Genomic DNA, 20,666 nt, shown 5'->3' with positions numbered 1-20,666 from the left:
TGCATGAGGCAAATGGTGGTCATACCAGATACTGACTGGTTTTCTGATCCACGCCCCTACCTTTTTTTTTTAAGGTATCTGTGACCAAGTCATGTGAAATCCATAGATTAGGGCCTAATGAATTTATTTCAATTGACTGATTTCCTTATATGAACTGTAACTCAGTAAAATCTTTGAAATTGTTGCATGTTGCGTTTATATTTTTGTTCAGTGTAAATAATAATAAATACTACAACAACAACAACAACGTCTGACTACCCTAATGCCTACCCATAATAGTATAGATGGGGACATATATATGTAACATTATGTAGAGCCCCATTTTACATAACATACAGATTTATGAGACCTGACAGTGACATGCTGATTTACATTCCATTAGACTAGGATGTTTTTATATTTACTCGATATATCTGGTGAAAACTTGGACATCTTGTCAGGAGTTCCTGGAAGCCTTGTCCCAGGGTTTGCCATCTTGTGGTCAGAGTAACTTCTTTCACTGAAGACAAAAAGAAGAAAAAAATAGAATTGGATGTGGAAACACATAATAGAAACAGATCTAATTCCTGGCAAGATTTGTTTCAATTAAAGAAAGAAAAAAAAAATGTTGACATTGAGGGATAGTGCTGATGGGACAGGAAGGTGCTGGTCTGGGATTTTGCATTAAGCAAAACTAGCTGCTTCCCAGATGCATTTAATATATACAGATGAACAAAAAAACACAACTCAGGTCTAATGGATTGAATTAAATATTTTAAACATAGATATCAAACAAAACCACAGAAAATGTGAACAAAAATACAGATGAAAGAATCATGATACATTTTCAGTATGAAACGTGACACAGTCAAAATGAAAACATTACAAAAAGTTAGTATTGGGCATGCCCTCCCTGAGCATTAACACAATCCTGGCAGCGTCGACGCATAGACCTAATCAGTCTCTGGATAGACTGCTGTGGGATGTTCCGCCTCTCTTCCTGTGCCTGTGGACTCAGGTCAGGAGAAAAAGCTGGCCACGGCAAGACCTCAACATTGTTTTCTTGAAGTCGTGCAATTGTAATCTTAGCACTGTGTGAACTTGCATTGTCCTGCTGGAAAATCGACACTTCCGGATTGGCTTGAGGGAACGGAAAAACTGTTGCCTCAAGGACTTCGTCAATGTATCGCTGAGCAGTAAGGTTGCACTCAATTTGCACCAAAGGCGTTCTTGTGTTAAAGGAGATTCTCCCCACATGATCACACTTCCACCACCCCACCGGTTCGGTTGAACAACGCAACAGTGAGCATAACGGTCCTGGGCCGGTGTGGTGACCCTCTGCCTCTGCGTAAAATAGGGTCTGTGTAACTTGATACAAGTATTTAGTGAAATAAATTTGAGGTAAAACATATATTTAGTTTTGAACTTTGTACACTTTCAATTGTTCTTCTTAATATCTTTTTTGTGGCACCTTCCTTTCCCTACTGTTTTTTGAGCTTAAATAATAATAGCCTAAACATTGAACCTACAAAAGCCACACAAAATACTTTCAGTGCGGCACACACTTGTACTTGAGCTAATCATCCACTAGTTTATTTAATATTGTACATATTTATTTTAAGCACAAAGCTGACATTTTATGCTTTATTTTGTGTTACCATAGGAAAAAAAATGTAAGAAAATAGTGCTAATAAAAACAAAACACTAATTGCTTGTCATGCAAGTTTAATAAAAAAAAAATAAAAAAAATCTTAACGTTCTGTTAATAAAGTTTCAAATGATCTCTTGATTTTTCACTCTGTCTTCTATGGGAATCAAATGTTTGGCAACTTCTTGTTTTTCAAAAGATGCTTGGTGTATATTACAATTCGCTGGATCACCATGTTTGTCTCCAACATCTGGTCACAAAGAAAATGCAGACAGGCTGTAGTTACTACGACGAGTATTTATTCTGTCTACATGTTTTCTGCAGAGAATATGGCTTTCCAACGCCTTGTACCCTCTTGATCCAAAATCATGGGTTCACAACTGGTACTCAGGTACGGATGCAGACCAATAAACAAAATGCAGGCTTAGTTATTGTTGTATAAGACGCAAGTGTACCATCAGTATATTAACAGGAAAACATTTATAATAAAGGCAGAGACGATGCCGCCCCCCCCCCCCCCCCCCTGTCGCTCACTGCACAAGTGAAACAGAAAATATATATGTACCTTAGTTTTTCACCAGCAGGCAGCACCTTCCTTCCGTTCCATTTTCACAATTTTCTGCAATGTGAACCAGAACTGTTTAAATTCATAGTACTTGTTTGTGGACTAATGAAACAGCAACTGGCCAAGACGGCCGTCTGCAAGCACCAATGGGGTACATAATGCAAAAACAACTGCCTAATGAAACTGCGCCTTATTTTTTTCAGGGTTTTTATTTTATGTATTAAAAAAAAAAAAAAAAAAGGGAAAATTATTTTCCCCCTGGATCTGCATTGATCACATCAATAGCCCCTGGGGACTGCGTAAAAGCAGAAAACCACCAACAACCGAGATTTTTCATCTCTGAAAAAGATAAAGATGCTCCCAACTGAAGAAAGAACGCCTGTTTATGACCAAGCGAAGAAACTGCTCGCCACTTTCAAACCTGCCCCGAGTGCTTTGGCAAACAATGCTGCCTGTGAAGAGAACACAGTAAAGGGTACGCTTGAAAAAGAATATGGAGCTAAAGAGATGGGATTCAAAAAGCAGAAAATTGAAGTAGAATTCACTGAGTGGGAAGATAAAATCGAGGATTGCGATAAAAAGACGAGATCCAGCGATACATGGATACTCATTTTTCAAGTGACGAAGCTGACAAAGATCTCAGATTTTGGGAAAAACAACAAACCAACGTTTTCTCAGCTAAGTAATGAACTAATGAACTTTTAATGGACTTTTGACCATTGACTGTTTATGGATGACGAATAATGAAATTTTGGATGTTGGATAAATTGACGGTTGTGTACTTTCATGAATATGAATTAAAGACTAAATGTTGAACTAGTTGCAGTTTTGGGATTCATTATCTTCATTATGCATCAAAGGGTAAGCCTGTGTACTTAAAAATATATATTTTACACATGTAAATGACCGATCAGTTATAGCTAAATGCAGTAGTTATGAGTAGTTATATAACGATAGAATTAAAAGGGTAATGATCACAAAACTGATAGTTGGGTCTGGTTTGGATGAATATTAATATAGCTTCAACTGGGTCGGGTTGGGTGTGGGTCAAGGCTTAACAGCTTTGGGTCAAAATGAGAAATGGGCCAGCTGTTTCCACCAAGAGAGTGCCTTTAATCAGTGGTGGGACACGGTCAATAGGCGTTCAGGATTCAATGTGGGCTGAAAAACCCTGCTGTTGTACCAGGCCTGCAGAGGGCGCATGCGCAGGAGACCCAATAAAAAAATATGGGAAGCTGCTGCCATCAGGCCCAGAAGTTTCTGGAACATTACTACCATGAGCACTCTGTCGAGCTGAAAGAGCTCCAAACAGGTGGCTATTCTGTGCACTCTGCTGTCCGACAGAGTGGCCAGCATGAACCCAGCCTCCAGGCACACTCCAAAATTGGAGGCTGTCTGGGAAAACGTGAGCTGGCTCTTTGCATGACACAGAACTTGTGGCCGGAGACAAGTTCCGTGTGGGCCTCTGCCTGTACTGGATACTGGGCACAAATGAGCCAGTCATCCAGATAACCGAGTTCTCTGATGCCTTTGAGTCTCAATAGGGCCAGGATAGCTTCCATGCAATTCAAGAAGGCACGTGGAGCTACGGAGAGGCCAAATGGCAAGACATGGAACGCTGTTCCCTAAGAGAGGGTGATGGGGAAGTAGTAAGGGACACATAACGTTCCTTAGACCTGCGGGATAACCTCTTCAAGCGCACGCTTGGAGAAAGGTGCACAACATTTTCAGAAGCTGCGATTAACCAGTGCCTCGTTGGCAGTAAGAGTACCTGCAATGTTGTCCTCCATAGGCAGACCGGCCTTGCATGTCTCACAGGGCAAGCAATGCATTGTACAGTATAGGGTTGTACAGCTGCTGCCTCCATCTGCTTATTTATTTTATATATATATATATATATATATATATATATATATATATATATATATATATATATATATATATATATAGTTTTCTTTTTTTTTTCTGTATCAGAATGATGACAAAATGGCAAATTTGAAATTAACATCAACATATAGTACTTTTATGAAGATTCCTTCACACTGATCAACATTTAAACAGTACTGTGACAAGGTACTTTGTGTCACATGTGTTGGTAACCGCATTGCAAGACAGAGAGACATGGGAGTTGGAGTTGAAACGCTGACACAGGTGCACAGGATTTATTAAACAAAACAGAGTAAACAAACGGGTCATGTGACGCTACCAACGATGGTAACGCACAAAGGACACATACAGAAGACTGTACAAAAGGCAAAATAAAACACAGTATAAAAACTACAAACTAGCCTTACTGAATGAAGCGTCCCGCTCCAGGAACCTGCTACACATGATTGAGGACCAGCACAGCCAATCACTCGCTGCCCTTCCTCTCAATCAAACCAAGCAGGCAGCAAGTCTCAATCGAGCGCTCGTCAGTAAACAATCATTTGATCAAACAAATCATCTCCAAAAAGCACACAAAACAAACCCGTTTCCACATATAAATTACACCAACACTGACTTCCCCCTGTGCAGGTCAATCGCCCTGCTACAGGCATGTTTAAAAGAAAACAGTAAAGAAATGAAAAAGGAAAGAATGTACACTTACATGCTGAATGGAGTAATTACACAGCATAGATTACTCCTCACGCCCGTTGCCTGGCTGCAGTTTGTGTGAAGATGACGGACAGACAATGATTGCATTCGTCATGCATGATTCATACTACAATAGGTCATCTTTGAATTAGTCAACCATGGTCTTTGTTTTCACTGAGAGAACACACTTGACTCATTCTATGTCCCGCGGGCCAAAAGTGGACCTCTGCGCCCCAAGGATTGGCCCGCCAGCTGCCTCTGTGTAATCCTGCCGCGTTTTGTACATATTTATTATATTACAGTATTTTTTTTTTTTTTTTTTTTTTAGTATGTATTTTTCATTTCCTTTTCACCAGCTCCACTGCCGCTTTAACCCGCCTACTTTTTTTTTTGTTATTCAACCAAATCACAAAACCTAAATCATAAATCCTACTCTTATTGGCTGTTGCTCGAGAACCGCGTGACCACATGTTAGTTCCGGTCGGCATGATTTCCATTACATGAGAGTAGATGTTAAAACTTCATTCTGATTTGAACTCGGCTCTCGCCAAGATAAACCAACTAAAAAGTAGCTTTACAGTAAACTAATGTGATCCATCTGTTTCTCCATCCATTTGCGTTTCCTTCCATATGATGTAGATTTCCTTCTGCCTGGTGTTGATGGCTGAAGTGTAATGTTGGCTCCAGGGATCAGCTTATTTTGCCTCCACAGCACACACACAACGGCTGCAATGCTGGATCCGGGGATCAACCACAGTGCGGTCTCCCCAGCCCATCAGCATGACAACCGTCTGGATTGAGCTAAGTAGGGTACATCTCTGGGGTCTTCAAGTGGGCACCTTCCACCCTCTGTGTTTCGTCGACTAGCCCACGACACCTCAAGAGGGCTCGACGGTGATTCTTGCGTCCCAGCATCACCCCCCTCCGTCCCCCACTCAACTCAGCCCAGCTTACTTACCCGTACATCAGTGTTTATTTCTTTCTATTGTGCTTGAGATCCCCAACAAGAATCTTTCCATCTCAACCACAGCCAGTTGCTGCACCTCTCTGCTGCTTCAGATAAGTTCTTCACTGTGCGACGCAACTCTTGGCCAGTGAATCAGACGTCTCTGAGAAACCGGGTTGTAGAGTATGCCACAAATCCTCGACAACCGACCTCCACTGGGTAAACCCGGACTCTCCATCCTCGCTGTTCCACTTCAGCAGCTAGTTGAGCATACCGCAGTTTCTTCCTCTCATACACCAAGGCGTGCTGATCCAGACCACAAGACAATGTCTGGTTGAAGGTTAGTGGTGGCAATCTCAGGTGGAAAAATAAGCCGTTGACCAACATCTGCCAGCGTTTTCCAGTCTCTAGCAGCATCCAGTTGTCCTGGACGAGGCTTGGTTTTAACACCTTTTCTTGGCGGTTGCTCCCCTGGGTGGAGGAATGTTGTCTTCTGTGTATAATGTTCTGATGGAACTGGTGGCAACTTATTGGTCATGTTACACTTGTCTTCCAATGCCAAGGCCACACATTGCAGCACCTGGTCATGGCGCCAAGTCCTTGGCTAAGAGCCACCTTACATCCTGTCAATATGTGCCTTAAATGTTGCAGGTGATGAATACAAGGACATGAGGGATCCTCTCCTACCCAGAGGTTTAGGTTCTGTGGTGAAGGGAGAACATCATATGTTGACCTGATGAGGAAACCGATCCTGCTCTGTTCCATTGTCCATAGGTCTTGCCAGCCGATCTTGCGTTGTTCCACACTCTCCCATCTCATCCATTCTCCCTGCTTGGCCTGGGAAATGGCCTTTACACACCTCATCCTCTCCTACTGCTTTTGTACCTCATTGACTACCAGCTTCCTCCGTTGAGCTGGGGCTGCCTTGTGCCATGTAGGAGGAGCTGAACCGAGACCAAGACCCCCTCTTCCATGTTGAACTTGCCCCATGATATCACCGAATCAAAGGGCAGCCTTTGCATATTCTACGGCTTTCTTTGCCGCCCACTTTCTTCCAGTTTTCAACACAGGTGCTGCCTCCCTTATGCATTTGTCGCGTGACTCTACTAATGTCATTTCCAGTCGGACCTTGGCACACTTAAACTCCTCGGTTAGAGCGGAGACAGGTAGCTGCAGTATTCCTTTACCATAAAGTCCCACTCTGCTGAGGCAGCGTGGAACTCCCAACCATTTCCTGATGTATGAACTCATTAAAGCTTCCAGCTTCTTTACTTTTATCAAAGAAACCTCGTACACAGTCAGTGGCCACAGCAGCCTTGGCAGTAGACCAAACTGAAAGCACCAGAGTTTTAGTTTGCCTGGTAAAGCGCTGCTGTTTATGCTCTTCAACCCTTCCACTGCTGCTTGTTGTTTAACTATTCCCACACAAACTGTGTCCTTTAGATCCCCGTCGTACCATCTCCCAAGACTTTTCACTGGCTTCTCAGACACTGTTGGTATTGCCTCACCATTAACGTAGAACATTTTATCTACTGCTTTAACTTTAACCGTTTGCGGTCCTATGTCGGACCTGGTCCATCATTACAATTATTCCTATCCGGTCCAATGTCGGACCCTGTCTGACATCATCAAAAAGACGCAAAAAAATGGTTTCTTAGTAGTTTTTTCTCCGGAAAAAGCCGAGAAAACCATTCAATGGCCGAGTGGGAGCGACAGCAGCCAAGACAAGCCAAAAAAAATAAAAAATAAAAAAAATAAAGGGGCGTATCTCATGAATAGTCATACTTGCCCCTGGCATCAGATAACGGCGGCCATAAGGAAACAAGCTGGCTGTTATTGCATCAGCGCTCAAAGAATATCACAGACATTTGCAGAGCTTTTTTCAGATGTTATAGTAATAAAATAATGACTTGGATTGCATTATTGAGGCGTTTGGTGATAAAACGAGTTATCAGGAGATGATTGATCGGTATGTACGACTATTATTATTATTGATTTATTTGCATATGTGAAAGCTATAGCGAACGAAAGGGTGGGGCGGGGCTGGAGATGCCTAGTGAGTGCTTTGTTGATATGCAGGGCCTTTTAAACCCGTTTGACTGTGGAAAAAAAAAACTTTTAAAACAGCACGTCTAAAATTAACTGCGCGTGTGAAAATAAATTGGACCTGACGCGCCTGACATGCACTTAATAAATGCACAGCGATTATTAAGTCCGCTTTCCGATTGGATCTATAATTAGAAAAGAGCAAGTAAAGAAACTGAAAACATCCCTGAATTACCAGGAGCAGTTGTTAACTCAGACAACTGGGCAGGAATCGGTAGTTACTGAAGCGTCTTTTCGAATTATATGGACTTTACTCAAACATAAAGCTTTGAGTGACGCGGAAATCATAAAGGAATGCTTCACTTAATCTGCTAAAATTCTTTATGCTAACTTTCCAAACAAAGAAAAAGTACTGAAAGAGATCCGTCTCGTGCAGCTATCGGACAGTACAGCTACAAGGCAATGCGAAGATCTTGATTCTGATGTATCTGAACAGCTGATAACTGACTTGAACGAGGCGCCTTGCTTCAGTATAGCACTGGATGAAACCACCGATGTCCAAAATATTGCATGTATGGGTAAGTTTTCCAAAACAGTCAGATGGTGTGTTTCGGGAGGACATGCTCTGTTTACTGCCTCTTGAAGGCCACACTCGGGGGAGAGATGTGTGTGATAAGCTGACAGATTTCTTTGATGATCATAATGTACAGTGTAATGAGCTAGTTTCAGTTTGTACAGACAGAGCGCCTTCAATGATTGGATGTGAAAACGGCGCAGTGTCACTGCTCAGACGAGCCAAAGGTGTTGGACAGTTTAGTTCATACCATTGCATATTCACCAAGAGGCTCTGGTTGCAAAGATAAAAGGGGAACTCTCTCAAGTCATGGATCTTGTTGTGAAAACAGTAAACCACTTGCATGCACGAGCCTTAAACCACCGCCTCTTCTGCGAGTTTCTCAGTCACTGCGATACAGAGTATAACGACATCATTCTGCACAGTGAGATTCGTTGGTTGTCTCGTGGACGTGTACTTGAGCGTTTTTTGTCTTTGCTTCCAGTAGTTCGGGATTTTTTAACCGAGCAAGGCAAAAACGAAGCAAAGTTTTCCGACCCTAACTGGATATTATATCTACTTTGTTACTTATTAGGTGTCTAGGTTAAAAACCCATGTGTGGAATTAAATGTGCTTAGTGTTATTGTCTATTACTACTTTACAAAATTACTTTTTAAACACTTATTGGTAGTGGTTAGGACTGCGATTCTGTTGCTTGTGCTGCGGCCTTGACTGAAAACAATCAGGGGTTTCGCTGTCGCTCATCACTCTGGTAATTGGCTAAATGTTTTTTGAAAGTGACGACAAAAAAAAATGTGGAATCGTCACGATCGTTTCTGTTTGTACTATAAAAAAAAAATCCCTTTTGTTAAAGTCACACACAACGTCTCGTTCTTCAAAAGAAGGTATCGCTAAACCAGTCACTGCTGCTGATCAGATCAGCGCCTCAGCCTCATCGATTCATTGACTCTGCAACGTTCTCATCCCGTGGTAGATGATGTAAATGCAGTCAGCCATTCAGCGCCTCAGTTTCATGTTGCGTGTCAGTTACCATGGTAACCCAGACCGCTTTATGAGGCTGTACTCGGTGCTGCTGTAACTTTCAGCCTCACATTATTCTTTGCAACCTGACAGCTTCTGCTGCTGCGCTTTCATGACTACAGAGTTCTGCTCAAACCTTTGCATCCGCAGTGTTCGCGCTAGGCCGCGCCGTTGCGCCAATGTCCCCCTTAAATTCTCTTAACGCGCTCGTGTGTCCCCCTTCGCTGACCAAACGCAGTAAATGAATGCATTTTGTATTACCATGACATGTCTGGCGACAGGCTAATCTTTTTTACTTGTTTGTTTACACTTGCATTTTCATAATTAAACTCCCGTGTCTTTATTCTCCAGTCCAGTGGAATGCGCGGATTACAGGCAGTTTCACAGTAATGCCTGGACGACAACGTCATCAGGCTTGTTAATAACATGGTCCGGCGCAAACATAACCTCGTATCACTGTTACACCCGACCATTACTTCTGGAAGAATAAGTAATAAGCTTCGGCAGTGACTGTTGAAATATTATTATAGTTGTGCTTAAAAATACTGTGTGCAGAAGATTTGTGAAACGAAAACGCATTAACTAAAAAAAAAAAAAAAAAAAAGTAGCCTACGGTAACATTATAAAATATGTGAAATGCGTCTTTTCTATGACCAAAATGCTAAAATTCAGGGCCAAAATTATTCCGTTTGTGTTAAGCACCAACTGTCTCTTGACCATTTCACCAGTAGGCCTATAACGAGCATGATACAATTATATATATACAGTATGTGGTTTTATACGGCACTGTATATATGCCTACAATACATCTTGCATTGAGAAAACACCACTGGAATCGGAATAAAGGAAATTATTATGTAATACAGTTCACGTGCAGCATGGTTTTGGTACGTAGCATTTTCTAAACTGTATAATTATGTGCAGTATCAAAATAAGTTAAAAACATAGCAAATCCACAAAACCAACGAAATACATAGTGTATATTTGACATTATTTGTAGTGTTCTGTGTAACACGGGCCATCGTTTAACCTGAAGCAGATATACGCGTTTATCATATTATCAACAACACCAACGTGTAAAAATAAAGCAACAATTGTTTTGAAAACTGTCCATAATATTTACTTGGTGGCTAAGAATGAAAAATGTCAAGATAAAAATGCCACTTTTTATATGGAAATTGTCAAAATAAAAGGGGAAGCTGGAAGAATTTACCAGTGAGGACAACGACATTTAAATACTACTACTATTAAACTGTATCTGTTGGTAATGTGGTTTCTTCTAGCAGTTTTTAAACTGGGGTACACATACCCCTGGAGGTACTCGAGAAATTCTGAAATGGCAGACAACGCATTTTATTTAGTACCACTTGCCAATCTATTGCAAACTTTTGTCATGTAATGAACGTTTAATCGCTAACACCAGACTGATGTGCTGTGACAGAGCGTTCAGTGCACACACGGCTAATTTACATATTAAATATGTACATTTTAAATAAGCCCTGTTTAAATGTAATATAAACAGTTGGGCGGTTACTGAAGTCTGTCTGGGATACAAAAACTTTAAAACACTTTTAAAGTTTAAAAAACTAAAAGCCTAGTCTTTAACTCATTTTATTTCCTGTGTGCGTTCATGCCTGCAAGTCGATATTTATTCTTTTCAATGACCCGATTAAAGTTTATTGTAACTTAAGTACTACATTTCAAAATACAGAATGTTTGGCCAGTCAGAAACCGCAGTATTGTCTTGCGGTCTAGTTTGACAAGCCGTTACGTCTGGTGTGAGAGTAGTAAGAGTTTTTAGCTTTCAATCCAGTGAAAAAATGTGGGTTGTTTGCTCAATACTAGTACATTACTAGCAAAGGGAGATCAAGACGAAATACCATCAAAGATTAAAAACGCCAAAAATGTCTTGCGACTGAAGCTCTCTCCAATTTCCCTGCCATCATCAGTGATTTGTGTGGTAACAAGCAGGGACATCCATTACACTGATACTAGGTAAGCCTTTTATTATTCTTTTTTAATTAGCATCAGTACTGTATGTTTTAGTCACCAATAATTAAAAAATGCCAGTAATATGTTTTCGTATTGAGGTCAGCTGTAGAGATGCGTAGATAGTGAACTTTTCTTTGCCTTCTTTTCTATAACTTTATCATCAATATAAATACATGATTGCGGTAAACTTGTGTGCGCGAATTAAAAAACAAAACTGTTAGCCAATACTGTAAAATGTCGCAGAATAAAATCCACTCTTTTTTTCAGCGCGGCCACAGCAAGAGTGGACTAGAACAAACAGAACAACAAGTTGTAGAAAATGAAGACTTGGATTCGGAACACCAGAAAAAAAAGAACAAACAAAGCTCACAAGCGTCAGATAACAGAAAAAGAAAACAAGCAGCAAAGTTTCAGCCTTATTGAAAAACTCTGTTTTCATGGGTTGTATATAATAATATTCTAACACTGTTTTTTTTTCTTTTTATTGTAAAAAGACATACATGGTATAAGTAATTCATAATGCATTCTGTGTCTGTATGTAGCTTTTCAGGGCAAATAAATCTGGTTCTTGAATTTTGATGTTCTAAAACTTTACAGCTGTAAATTACCAATTTATTTAAACTGTAGAGCATTATTAAAATGGTTTAATTAAATAATTGTTTTGGTCAATACAGTGATTTAAGGTATAAAATAAAAACAGGATTCATAACACCCTTGAAAACTTGAGCTGTGCGCCAGTAGTGACTATTGAATATCTGGAGTGACTAATGTTTTTAGAAAGTATTAGTCACTAGTGACTACAAAAATCTAGAACCCAGGGGAAACCCTGAAAACAATACAACTATTAATTACCTCAGAACCTTGGTGTCCCGTTTTTTTATCTCTTTGTATAGTTCTATTAACAAAAGCCTGTAAAATAGTTAATGTAATGAATTGCTTTCTATTCTTTTTTTTCTACTTGATATTAACTCTGCTTCAGGTTGCAGGTCAGGTGGCCCCTGTGTCACTGGTATCTGTAGTCTGGTAATGGTGCTTATTTCAGTCTTATATATTCTTATTGTTTCTTCTCTGCTATTTTGTTTATTTTGATTATTCTTATTGGTAAGAGTATTTCCCTTCCTGACACCCCAAATTTATCTGTCAGTTTGCAGCATCGTTACAACGCTGCTGTACGTGATCGTTCTAATAGGGTTCATTTGCATTGAAAAAAATCGGTTCTTGCTGTTGGGATCGTTAAAAACGGGTGTTCGTTATAAGGAAGGAAGGACACACACATACAGTGGGTCGAGAAAGTTTGTGAACCCCAATGATAATTATGGAAATTCCATAGTATCCACCATGATAACCTTCTTGAATCAATAGGGTTTATATTAACCAATTCCATGTCTTTTGAAACAATTATGTATGAATTAGACAAACAATGAGTAATTAAGATTCAGGGTATGTGAAAAAGTAAGTGAACCCCTGGTTTTATCTGCTCAATTAAAGGGATAATTAGGATCAGGTGTTTAAATAATTGGGTAGATCTTCAGGGGTGAGTTTGGGAGGCCCCACCCTATATAAAAGATCAGAAAAACTTTGAGTTTGGTCTTCACCATACAGGTGTGTGGGAACATGTCATGCCACGATCAAAAGAAATTTCTGGAGGACCTCAGAAAAACAGTTATTGATGCTCATCAGTCTAGAAAGGGTTACAAAACCATTTCTAAGGATTTCCACCGATCCACTGTCAGACAGTCTACAAATGGAGAAAGTTCAAGACCAGTCACTCTACCCAGGAGCGGTCGTCCTACCAAAATCCTCTCCAAGAACAAACCGGAAAATCATCAAGAAAGTCACAAAGAACCCCAGAGTAACATCCAAGGATCTGCAGGCCACTCTCGCCTTGGCTAATGTGAGTGTTGATGACTCAACTATCAGAAAAAGACTGAACAAGAATGGTGTTCATGGAAGGATAGCCAGGAGGAAACCACTGCTGTATAAAAAGAACATTGCTGCCCGTCTGAAGTTCGTCAAAGAGCACATAGATGATCCACAAGACTTCTGGAACAATGTTCACTGGACAGACGAGTCAAAGGTAGAACTTTTTGACCTCAATGAGAAACGTTATGTTTGCCGAAAACCAAACACTGCGTTCGAACAGAAGAACCTCATCCCAACCGTCAACCATGGTGGTGGGAGTGTGATGGTTTGGGGCTGCTTTGCTGCCTCAGGACCTGGGCGGCTTGCCATCATTGACACAACTATGAATTCTGCATTGTATAAGAAGATTCTAAAAGACAATGTCGGGCCATCCGTCCGTGAGCTGAAGCTGAACCGAAAGTGGGTCATGAAGCAAGACAATGATCCTAAACATACAAGCAGATCTACAAAAGAATGGCTGCAGAAGAAGAAATTCCGCATTTTAGAATGGCCTAGTCAAAGTCCAGACCTAAACCCCATCGAAATGTTGTGGCAGGACCTGAAGCGAGCTGTCCATGCAAGGAAGCCCTCAAATGTCACCGAGTTGAAGCAGTTCTGTAAGGAGGAATGGGCCACAATTCCTCAAAACCGATGTGAGAGACTGACCAACAGTTACACGAAATGCTTAGGTGAAGTCATTGCTGCTCAAGGGGGTGCCACCAGTTACTGAATGTAAAGGTTCACATACTTTTTCATACATAGATATTGAATGTTGAATCATTTGTGGATAAATAAGGTCCTGTCCACACTATGCCTTTAAACCGTATTTGTTGCATTTAAGCCGGCTTAAAAGTGCTAAATACGGTTTGAGTCCACATTACGCAGCATTCAATACCGTACTCGAGACCACCTCAGGAGGTAGTCTCGAGTCCGTTTCTAATTAGATCGCATCAGATAGTGCAGTTTATCAAAAGTGTGGATGCTGTAATACCGTACTACATTTTTGTTGTGTATCCTCCAACATCCCAAAATGCTTTGTGATATGGTTTGGCGCGTGGACATTACAAATACAGCAGTAACAAGTGCCTGAAGGAGTTGAGATACTGGCATACTATTTTTAGGCGTATGTTGTAAAATGGTGGATCATGGCGCGACGTGGTCAAATGCCGAAATCAAGCCACTTATTGATATCTGGAGCAATGAACTAGTTCAAGAAGAACTTCAGAGTTCTAAACGAAATGCACACATGATAAAATGTCTGCTTGCATGCAAGAAGCAGGCTTTGAAAGAACACCTCACCAATGCAGGGTAAAACTGAAACAACTGAAAAAGTAGATACCATGATGTTAAAGATCAAAACAGACAATCTGGAAAAGGGAGAATAACATGTCCTTTTTTTGAAGGGATTTACAAGATATCGGTACAAGACCTACAACGCAACCTGTTGTTCTGGAAAGTTCGGAAAATACTAGTTTCGAAGAAACTGAAGGCACCGACAGTGTTGACTTCCAATTAAGTAAGTTTTTACACATTCTACAATTGATAATTTAAAAACAAAAACAATCTAACTGTTCACTTTAATCTACCAAGTGGCATTATTCTGTTGATTTTACTTTTAACAAAAGAAAGGATCTAGCCTATCACTTACAATTAATATAGGCTACTTCTGATTTATTACTAGAACGAAAAAAGATAATAAAAGTCAATGCTTTTGGGTTAAGGGAAACTACAGCTTTACGAAGCATATGGGCTAAACATCACTTGAAATAAACTGTACCCTGCGTTTAAACAGGTTAATATTACCTTTGAAGTCTGCCATTTGTTTTTATTTGTATTTTAAAGCATTGTAATTATGCAATGCAATCGTTGCCAATAGCTTCTTATTAAGTATAACTTTAAAAATACAGCGTATTTACTATCCACTTACCAGGTTTAAAATTGTTATATTTTCAGCTGAGGTTACTCATGACATGGACAGCACCAGCGATTCCCTAGATGTCACAAGTAAAACGGTATCAGACACTGATCACTGCACTGAAGCATCAGCGTCTTCCAGCAATACAGGTACCTTGCAAGCTTCAGGGTCGAGGCATCGTAGTGGCGGATCAGAGGGTTTATCAAACCTTCGCAAAAAAACTAAATTTAAATCACATTAAAAGATAGATGGAGGCTGTGCTTTTACCTACAAGAAATATGTTAATAGAACAACATGAGGCAATGGTGCGTCAGGAGAATGAGTGAGCTAAAGCTGATCGAGAAATGGGAGAGAGGATTAGAAAATTTGAAGCAGAACAAAATTTAAAAATGTTTCAATCAATGTTGTAAGTGCTGGCTGCTAGACCAGGACCTGCTTTTCCCGTTGCATATACCTCTCATTCTCCTGTACCTACACAGCACCCCCAATATCAGTATGATAGACATGAGCAGTATAACACATTTCACGTTCAACCATCAACAGCCAATAGCGACGAGCAGGGTGCATTATCTGAATTGGAAAGTAATTTCACCTGGACCAGTTTGTGACAAGTGCAAAAGTTATGATTTAGCACTTCAGTCACGGTCCTTGGATTTGATTTCCCCACTTATTTTATTTTACTTGGATAGAGGGGTTACAAATCGACTAAATGATCTAACTACAATTTAAGAACAATATTCACAATTATTTGCAAAAATGTATTTTTGGAAACACTGTTAAATCTATAAAAGCTGCCACAATAAGAATGTTGAATAGTTTACATTTACAGTTGTAAATCGAATGGTACATCTTGACATTTGGTTCAGTAAATTGATTTGGCAAATCTGTTTTGTTGTAAGGGATCTATTAGGAAGACTATTGTTTTTCATGCTTTTTTTAAACGGTGCAAGTCTACACAGACAAAAATGTTTGTAGAGACAAAAATAAAACGTGTAATGTTTTTGTTTTATTTGGTTTTTTCACAGTGGGGATGGGCGGGCATTTTGGCAATACAGTAACCAATGGAGGTAGCAAACAAGCAAGGTTAAAAATAACCAACAACAAACCCAGAAATGGATTCCTTGTGGCACCCAATACTGTTGTATATCTACTCGGTGCTTTAAGTGTATTTGGGGTGTTCTGTTTCTGTCAGTAAATAAACGATTGATCAACCTTCTAACTGTGTTTTTTTCTTTTTTTGTTTAGGGTACTTGCTGCAGACCTGCTTTGAATAACAGAATATCATTTATATCTATTGTTGGCACAGGGCTTGAACGTTTTGGTTTTTATTTTCCAAATCTCTATCTCCCTTTAAACGTCAATTATTAACAGTCGTCTCTGCATTCTAAAAGAGAAAACTTTTTTTTTTTTTTTAAACTACAAATCAAGGAGATTATAAATGAGGTTCTTGCTATCACTGGGTATTTTATCACAAAAGAACGCATTATACCTGTTAACTAGTGGGGAAAATAAAAGCCCAACGATAAATTAGTTAGGCGACTGCAATCAAGGTAATGTATCAGCTCTGTTTGAAATAAAAATCAGGCGAATAGAATCAGTCTAGATATGAAGGTAAAGGCACATTGTGTTGTAAATAAGTTTAATTAAGAACAGAAATGGTTCAAAATGAGTTAAGCAACATGTACCTCTTAATATAGGGCAGAATACATCCTTTTAAGTGCATACAAGGTACACTGGCAGGTCAAACAGTGCTCTTTTGGGCTTTGAAGAAAAAAATTGTAATTGGTACACTAAGGATTTATTTATTTATTTTTTTTACAAGATTTGAACCAATAGCTTACTTGATTGTTCTATACTAAGCTACTATATAACTTTAAATACAATTAACAAGAAATTGTCTTCTGCGCCAATTATCATACAAGTATCTAATTATCTGCTACTTATGTCACGTTATGCAATTTAAAAAACGAACAGGAAAAAATAATACTTTTACATTGGATCGTAAGCAACATTCCGTTTTGAGATTATATGTTCTGCTTCTGCTTTAAGCCTTACTGCAAAAAGTCTGGAAGATTTTAACCAATAGGTCTAAAACAATTAAACATGCCTGTTATCTATCAAAAGAAAACAATACTTGTTACCAAAACATTTTGATATTAATGCTCAAAAATAAGTAAACTACAGAATAGAAAATACAAACGTTATACTGTCCTAGTTATGGAACCAAAAAAAAGAGCACCTGCCTGCCCCTTGATAAAAAGTGTGGAGTTTCTAAGCACCCGAGCATCGTGTACTTTTCCTGGCCACACAATATTAATGTCAGTGAAGCAAAGTCGGTAATCCACGACTGCTTGCATCACAACCAAATAGTAGCACTTACGGTTGTAGTACTCTGTGGCACTGAAAGGTGGGCATAGAATTGGGAAGTGGCATCCGTCGACAGCACCACCGCAATTTGGGAACCCCCACTTTCTCCTGTACCTACACAGCACCCCCAATATCAGTATGATAGTGTAGGTTCTATAGACATTGTCATCTCAAATATATTGCAAATGTCATGGACTTTATGTTATGTTCTTATGATATTGTATCAGGAATCTACATTGAATGAACTCTAATCTAATTTGTCTAGCTTTGCCTAGAGATAACGATCAACCTAACACCTTGAATGCACCAGGCATTCAGGAAACAAAAGGCTAATCAAAACCGTCTCCATGATTTAATTAACCCGTCTAGTGAGAGAGGTAGTTTAGCATTGGGAGTCTGAAAAGAGAGAAAAATAACTTAAAGATTTAGAGATTTAAGACAAATTTCACATCATATTGATTTAATACCACTATGAGTACAAGATGCAAGCGTTTTTATTCTTAAATTGCCTAACAAGTATAGAATAACCCAGGTAATAAATCCCTAAGAGAATTAAACGGTTTGCAATGTCTAACCAAAGTCACAACCCGACATGTTTGGTGTCTAAAGAAATGTAATTTCTTATGGTAAAAATAACGGTAATTCAGAATAAAATCTGAATTATTTAGCAAAAGTTGAGCACGTTTTAAAAGTTTCCCCTTTCCAGATTATGATAAGAACTAATCAGACAGAGGAAGGGGGGAGCAATCAATCAAGATTGCAAGCCCATTCGCTACAAAATAGCCAATCGGAGCATGCAGCGGGAAATTCAAATAATCTCTTTGTTTGAAAAGTATAAAACCCCCTGCTTTAGCCCCAGCTCCCTGTCCCCAGCTCTACCCCCCTATGTTGGCCCTCTAATCTGAGTCCCCAGCTCTAGCCCTCTAATCTAAGTCCCCAGCTCTACCCCAGACCTGCATTATCTCTGCCCCAGACCTGCGCTATCCCTGCTCACTCAGACTCTAAGAAACTACAAGACTGCACCTGGAGCTCTCAGCTCTCAGTATTTATCCATCAAGGTTGGGGGCCCTGACACTCGGAGAAACACAAGGTAACAGAAAGCTGAAAGTGACTGCTTGCCAGGCTAGGTAACAATACAGTACTAAAATATCTATTCAGGTATTGTGCGATCCCTTGTTGTAGTGTCCGCATGTACTAATATTTCTTTGGTAAATTGTTGTTTTGAAACCTTAGTTCTCATTGTAATGCTGTTAATGTGACATTAATTGTGTAACTGTTTTGAGTGATTTTCAAATTTATTTTGTTGCATGCTTAATAAATACCATCTTTCTAAGAGGAGATTCCCAGTATTGAGTCATTCGCTCATGTTGAACAAACACAATTTATGAACTTTGAACAGTCTGGAATGTGGTCCATTTTTGGCTTCTTGTACTGTGTAAATCCACCATCGTTTTCACAGAGCGATATTAAAAATGGGTTTGTACATTATAATAGGACACTGTTTACTGTAGAGGTCCCACCGAGATCTTGACTATCAAAGGTATCTCTAATTTATTGCTCTTAAGAATATATTAACTGCCTACAATAGTACCCACAATAGGCATGAGCAGTATAACACATTTCACATTCAACCATCAACAGCCAATAGCGACGAGCAGGGTGCATTATCTGAATTGGAAAGTGACTTCACCTGGACCAGTTTGTGACAAGTGCAAAAGTTATGATTTAGCACTTCAGTCACGGTCCTTGGATTTGATTTCCCCACTTATTTTATTTTACTTGGATAGAGGGGTTACAAATCGACTAAATGATAAATCTAACTACAATTTAAGAACAATATTCATAATTATTTACAAAAATTTATTTTTAGAAACACTGTTAAATCTATAAAAGCTGCCACAATAAGAATGTTGAATAATTTACATTTACAGTTGTAAATCGAATGGTACATCTTCACATTTGGTTCAGTAAATTGATTTGACAAATCTGTTTTGTTGTAAGGGATCTATTAGGATTTTTCATGGAGTGGGTATGCCGGATCACCAAGTATTACGACAGGTACTGTGACACCACATATGTCACGTGTGATTCCATTGAAAAGGGCACCTGCCTGCATCACAACCAAACAGTAGCACTTACGGTTGTAGTACTCTGTGGCACTGAAAGGTGGGCATAGAATTGGGAAGTGGCATCCGTCGACAGCACCAACGCAATTTGGGAACCCCCACTTTCTTTGGAAACCTTCCACAATATCATCTGTGTTATAAAAGTGTATAACTCTGGGCATTAATATTTTGACAATAGCTTTGCAAACATCAATAACAATTTTTCCGACAGTAGAGCGGCCAACACCAAACAGATGCGAGAGAGTTCGATACTCCACATTTGTTGCTAAACGCCACAGAGCTATTGCCACTCGCATGTCCAGCCTGATTGGGATATGAAGGTGTGTGCGCTGGCGACTAATGCTGTCTGACAGCTGTGCACACAGTTCATACAATGTTTGTTTGGTCATACAGAAGTTGCCGACCCTGTCGTTATCAACGCAGGTGCAAAGGATGTGCACATGTTCGTGGTTTAACCCAAATGGATCGCTCAACGGGGCTATCAGAACACAAGCACAAAAGTAGCATACTTTGTACAATAAAATTCATATTTAAGGCATGTTGACGGAGCCTATGCAAAGCTTGCCTGAGACTGTTGCTTCCTTCTCCATCGCTGATACCTTCTGTTTTTAATAAAGAAACCCAGAATGTTCATGCTTAGCAGCGCTATATCTTCTGTGGGCACGGGCGCCATAGTTGCAAGGATGTAAATACACAGTGCGTGGTTGGTTACTATCGTATTAAAAGTCCCACAGTCCATTGCGCTGTTAGGAACTGTAACCGAACTATTCTAAAAGTGTGTGGACGCATTAAGCCTGACTAAACATGAAACAGTACTTCAGTGTGGACACTTTGAGCTGGATTAATTAGAACGGTTTTGAGTACGGTTCTCAAGTTCGGTTATGTAGTGTGGACAGGGCCTAAATGTTGAAAAAGTATCATGTTTTTGTGTCATTTGTTTAATCAGATCTTCATCTATTATTAGGACTTAGATTAAGATCTAATAACATTTTACGTGTGAAATATGTGA

The 20,666-nt window shown here is 39.6% G+C and overlaps 1 protein-coding gene across 6 annotated transcripts in view; it reads right to left on the bottom strand.

The window, feature by feature from the left end:
- The window catches only part of topaz1 (testis and ovary specific TOPAZ 1), a 97,174-nt gene that overhangs the window by 35,723 nt on the left and 40,785 nt on the right, over window positions 1-20,666 (bottom strand). For all 6 annotated transcript variants that reach the window (XM_059013369.1, XM_059013344.1, XM_059013351.1 and 3 more), the window contains one exon: window positions 405-499. In XM_059013369.1, the coding sequence (XP_058869352.1) occupies window positions 405-499 (95 nt within the window). The remainder of the gene's footprint in view (window positions 1-404; window positions 500-20,666) is intronic.

The sequence above is a fragment of the Acipenser ruthenus genome, chromosome 3, assembly GCF_902713425.1.
Source record: "Acipenser ruthenus chromosome 3, fAciRut3.2 maternal haplotype, whole genome shotgun sequence".
In the NCBI taxonomy this organism is placed as follows: domain Eukaryota; kingdom Metazoa; phylum Chordata; class Actinopteri; order Acipenseriformes; family Acipenseridae; genus Acipenser; species Acipenser ruthenus.
This window is presented reverse-complemented; position numbering and strand designations above follow the sequence as displayed.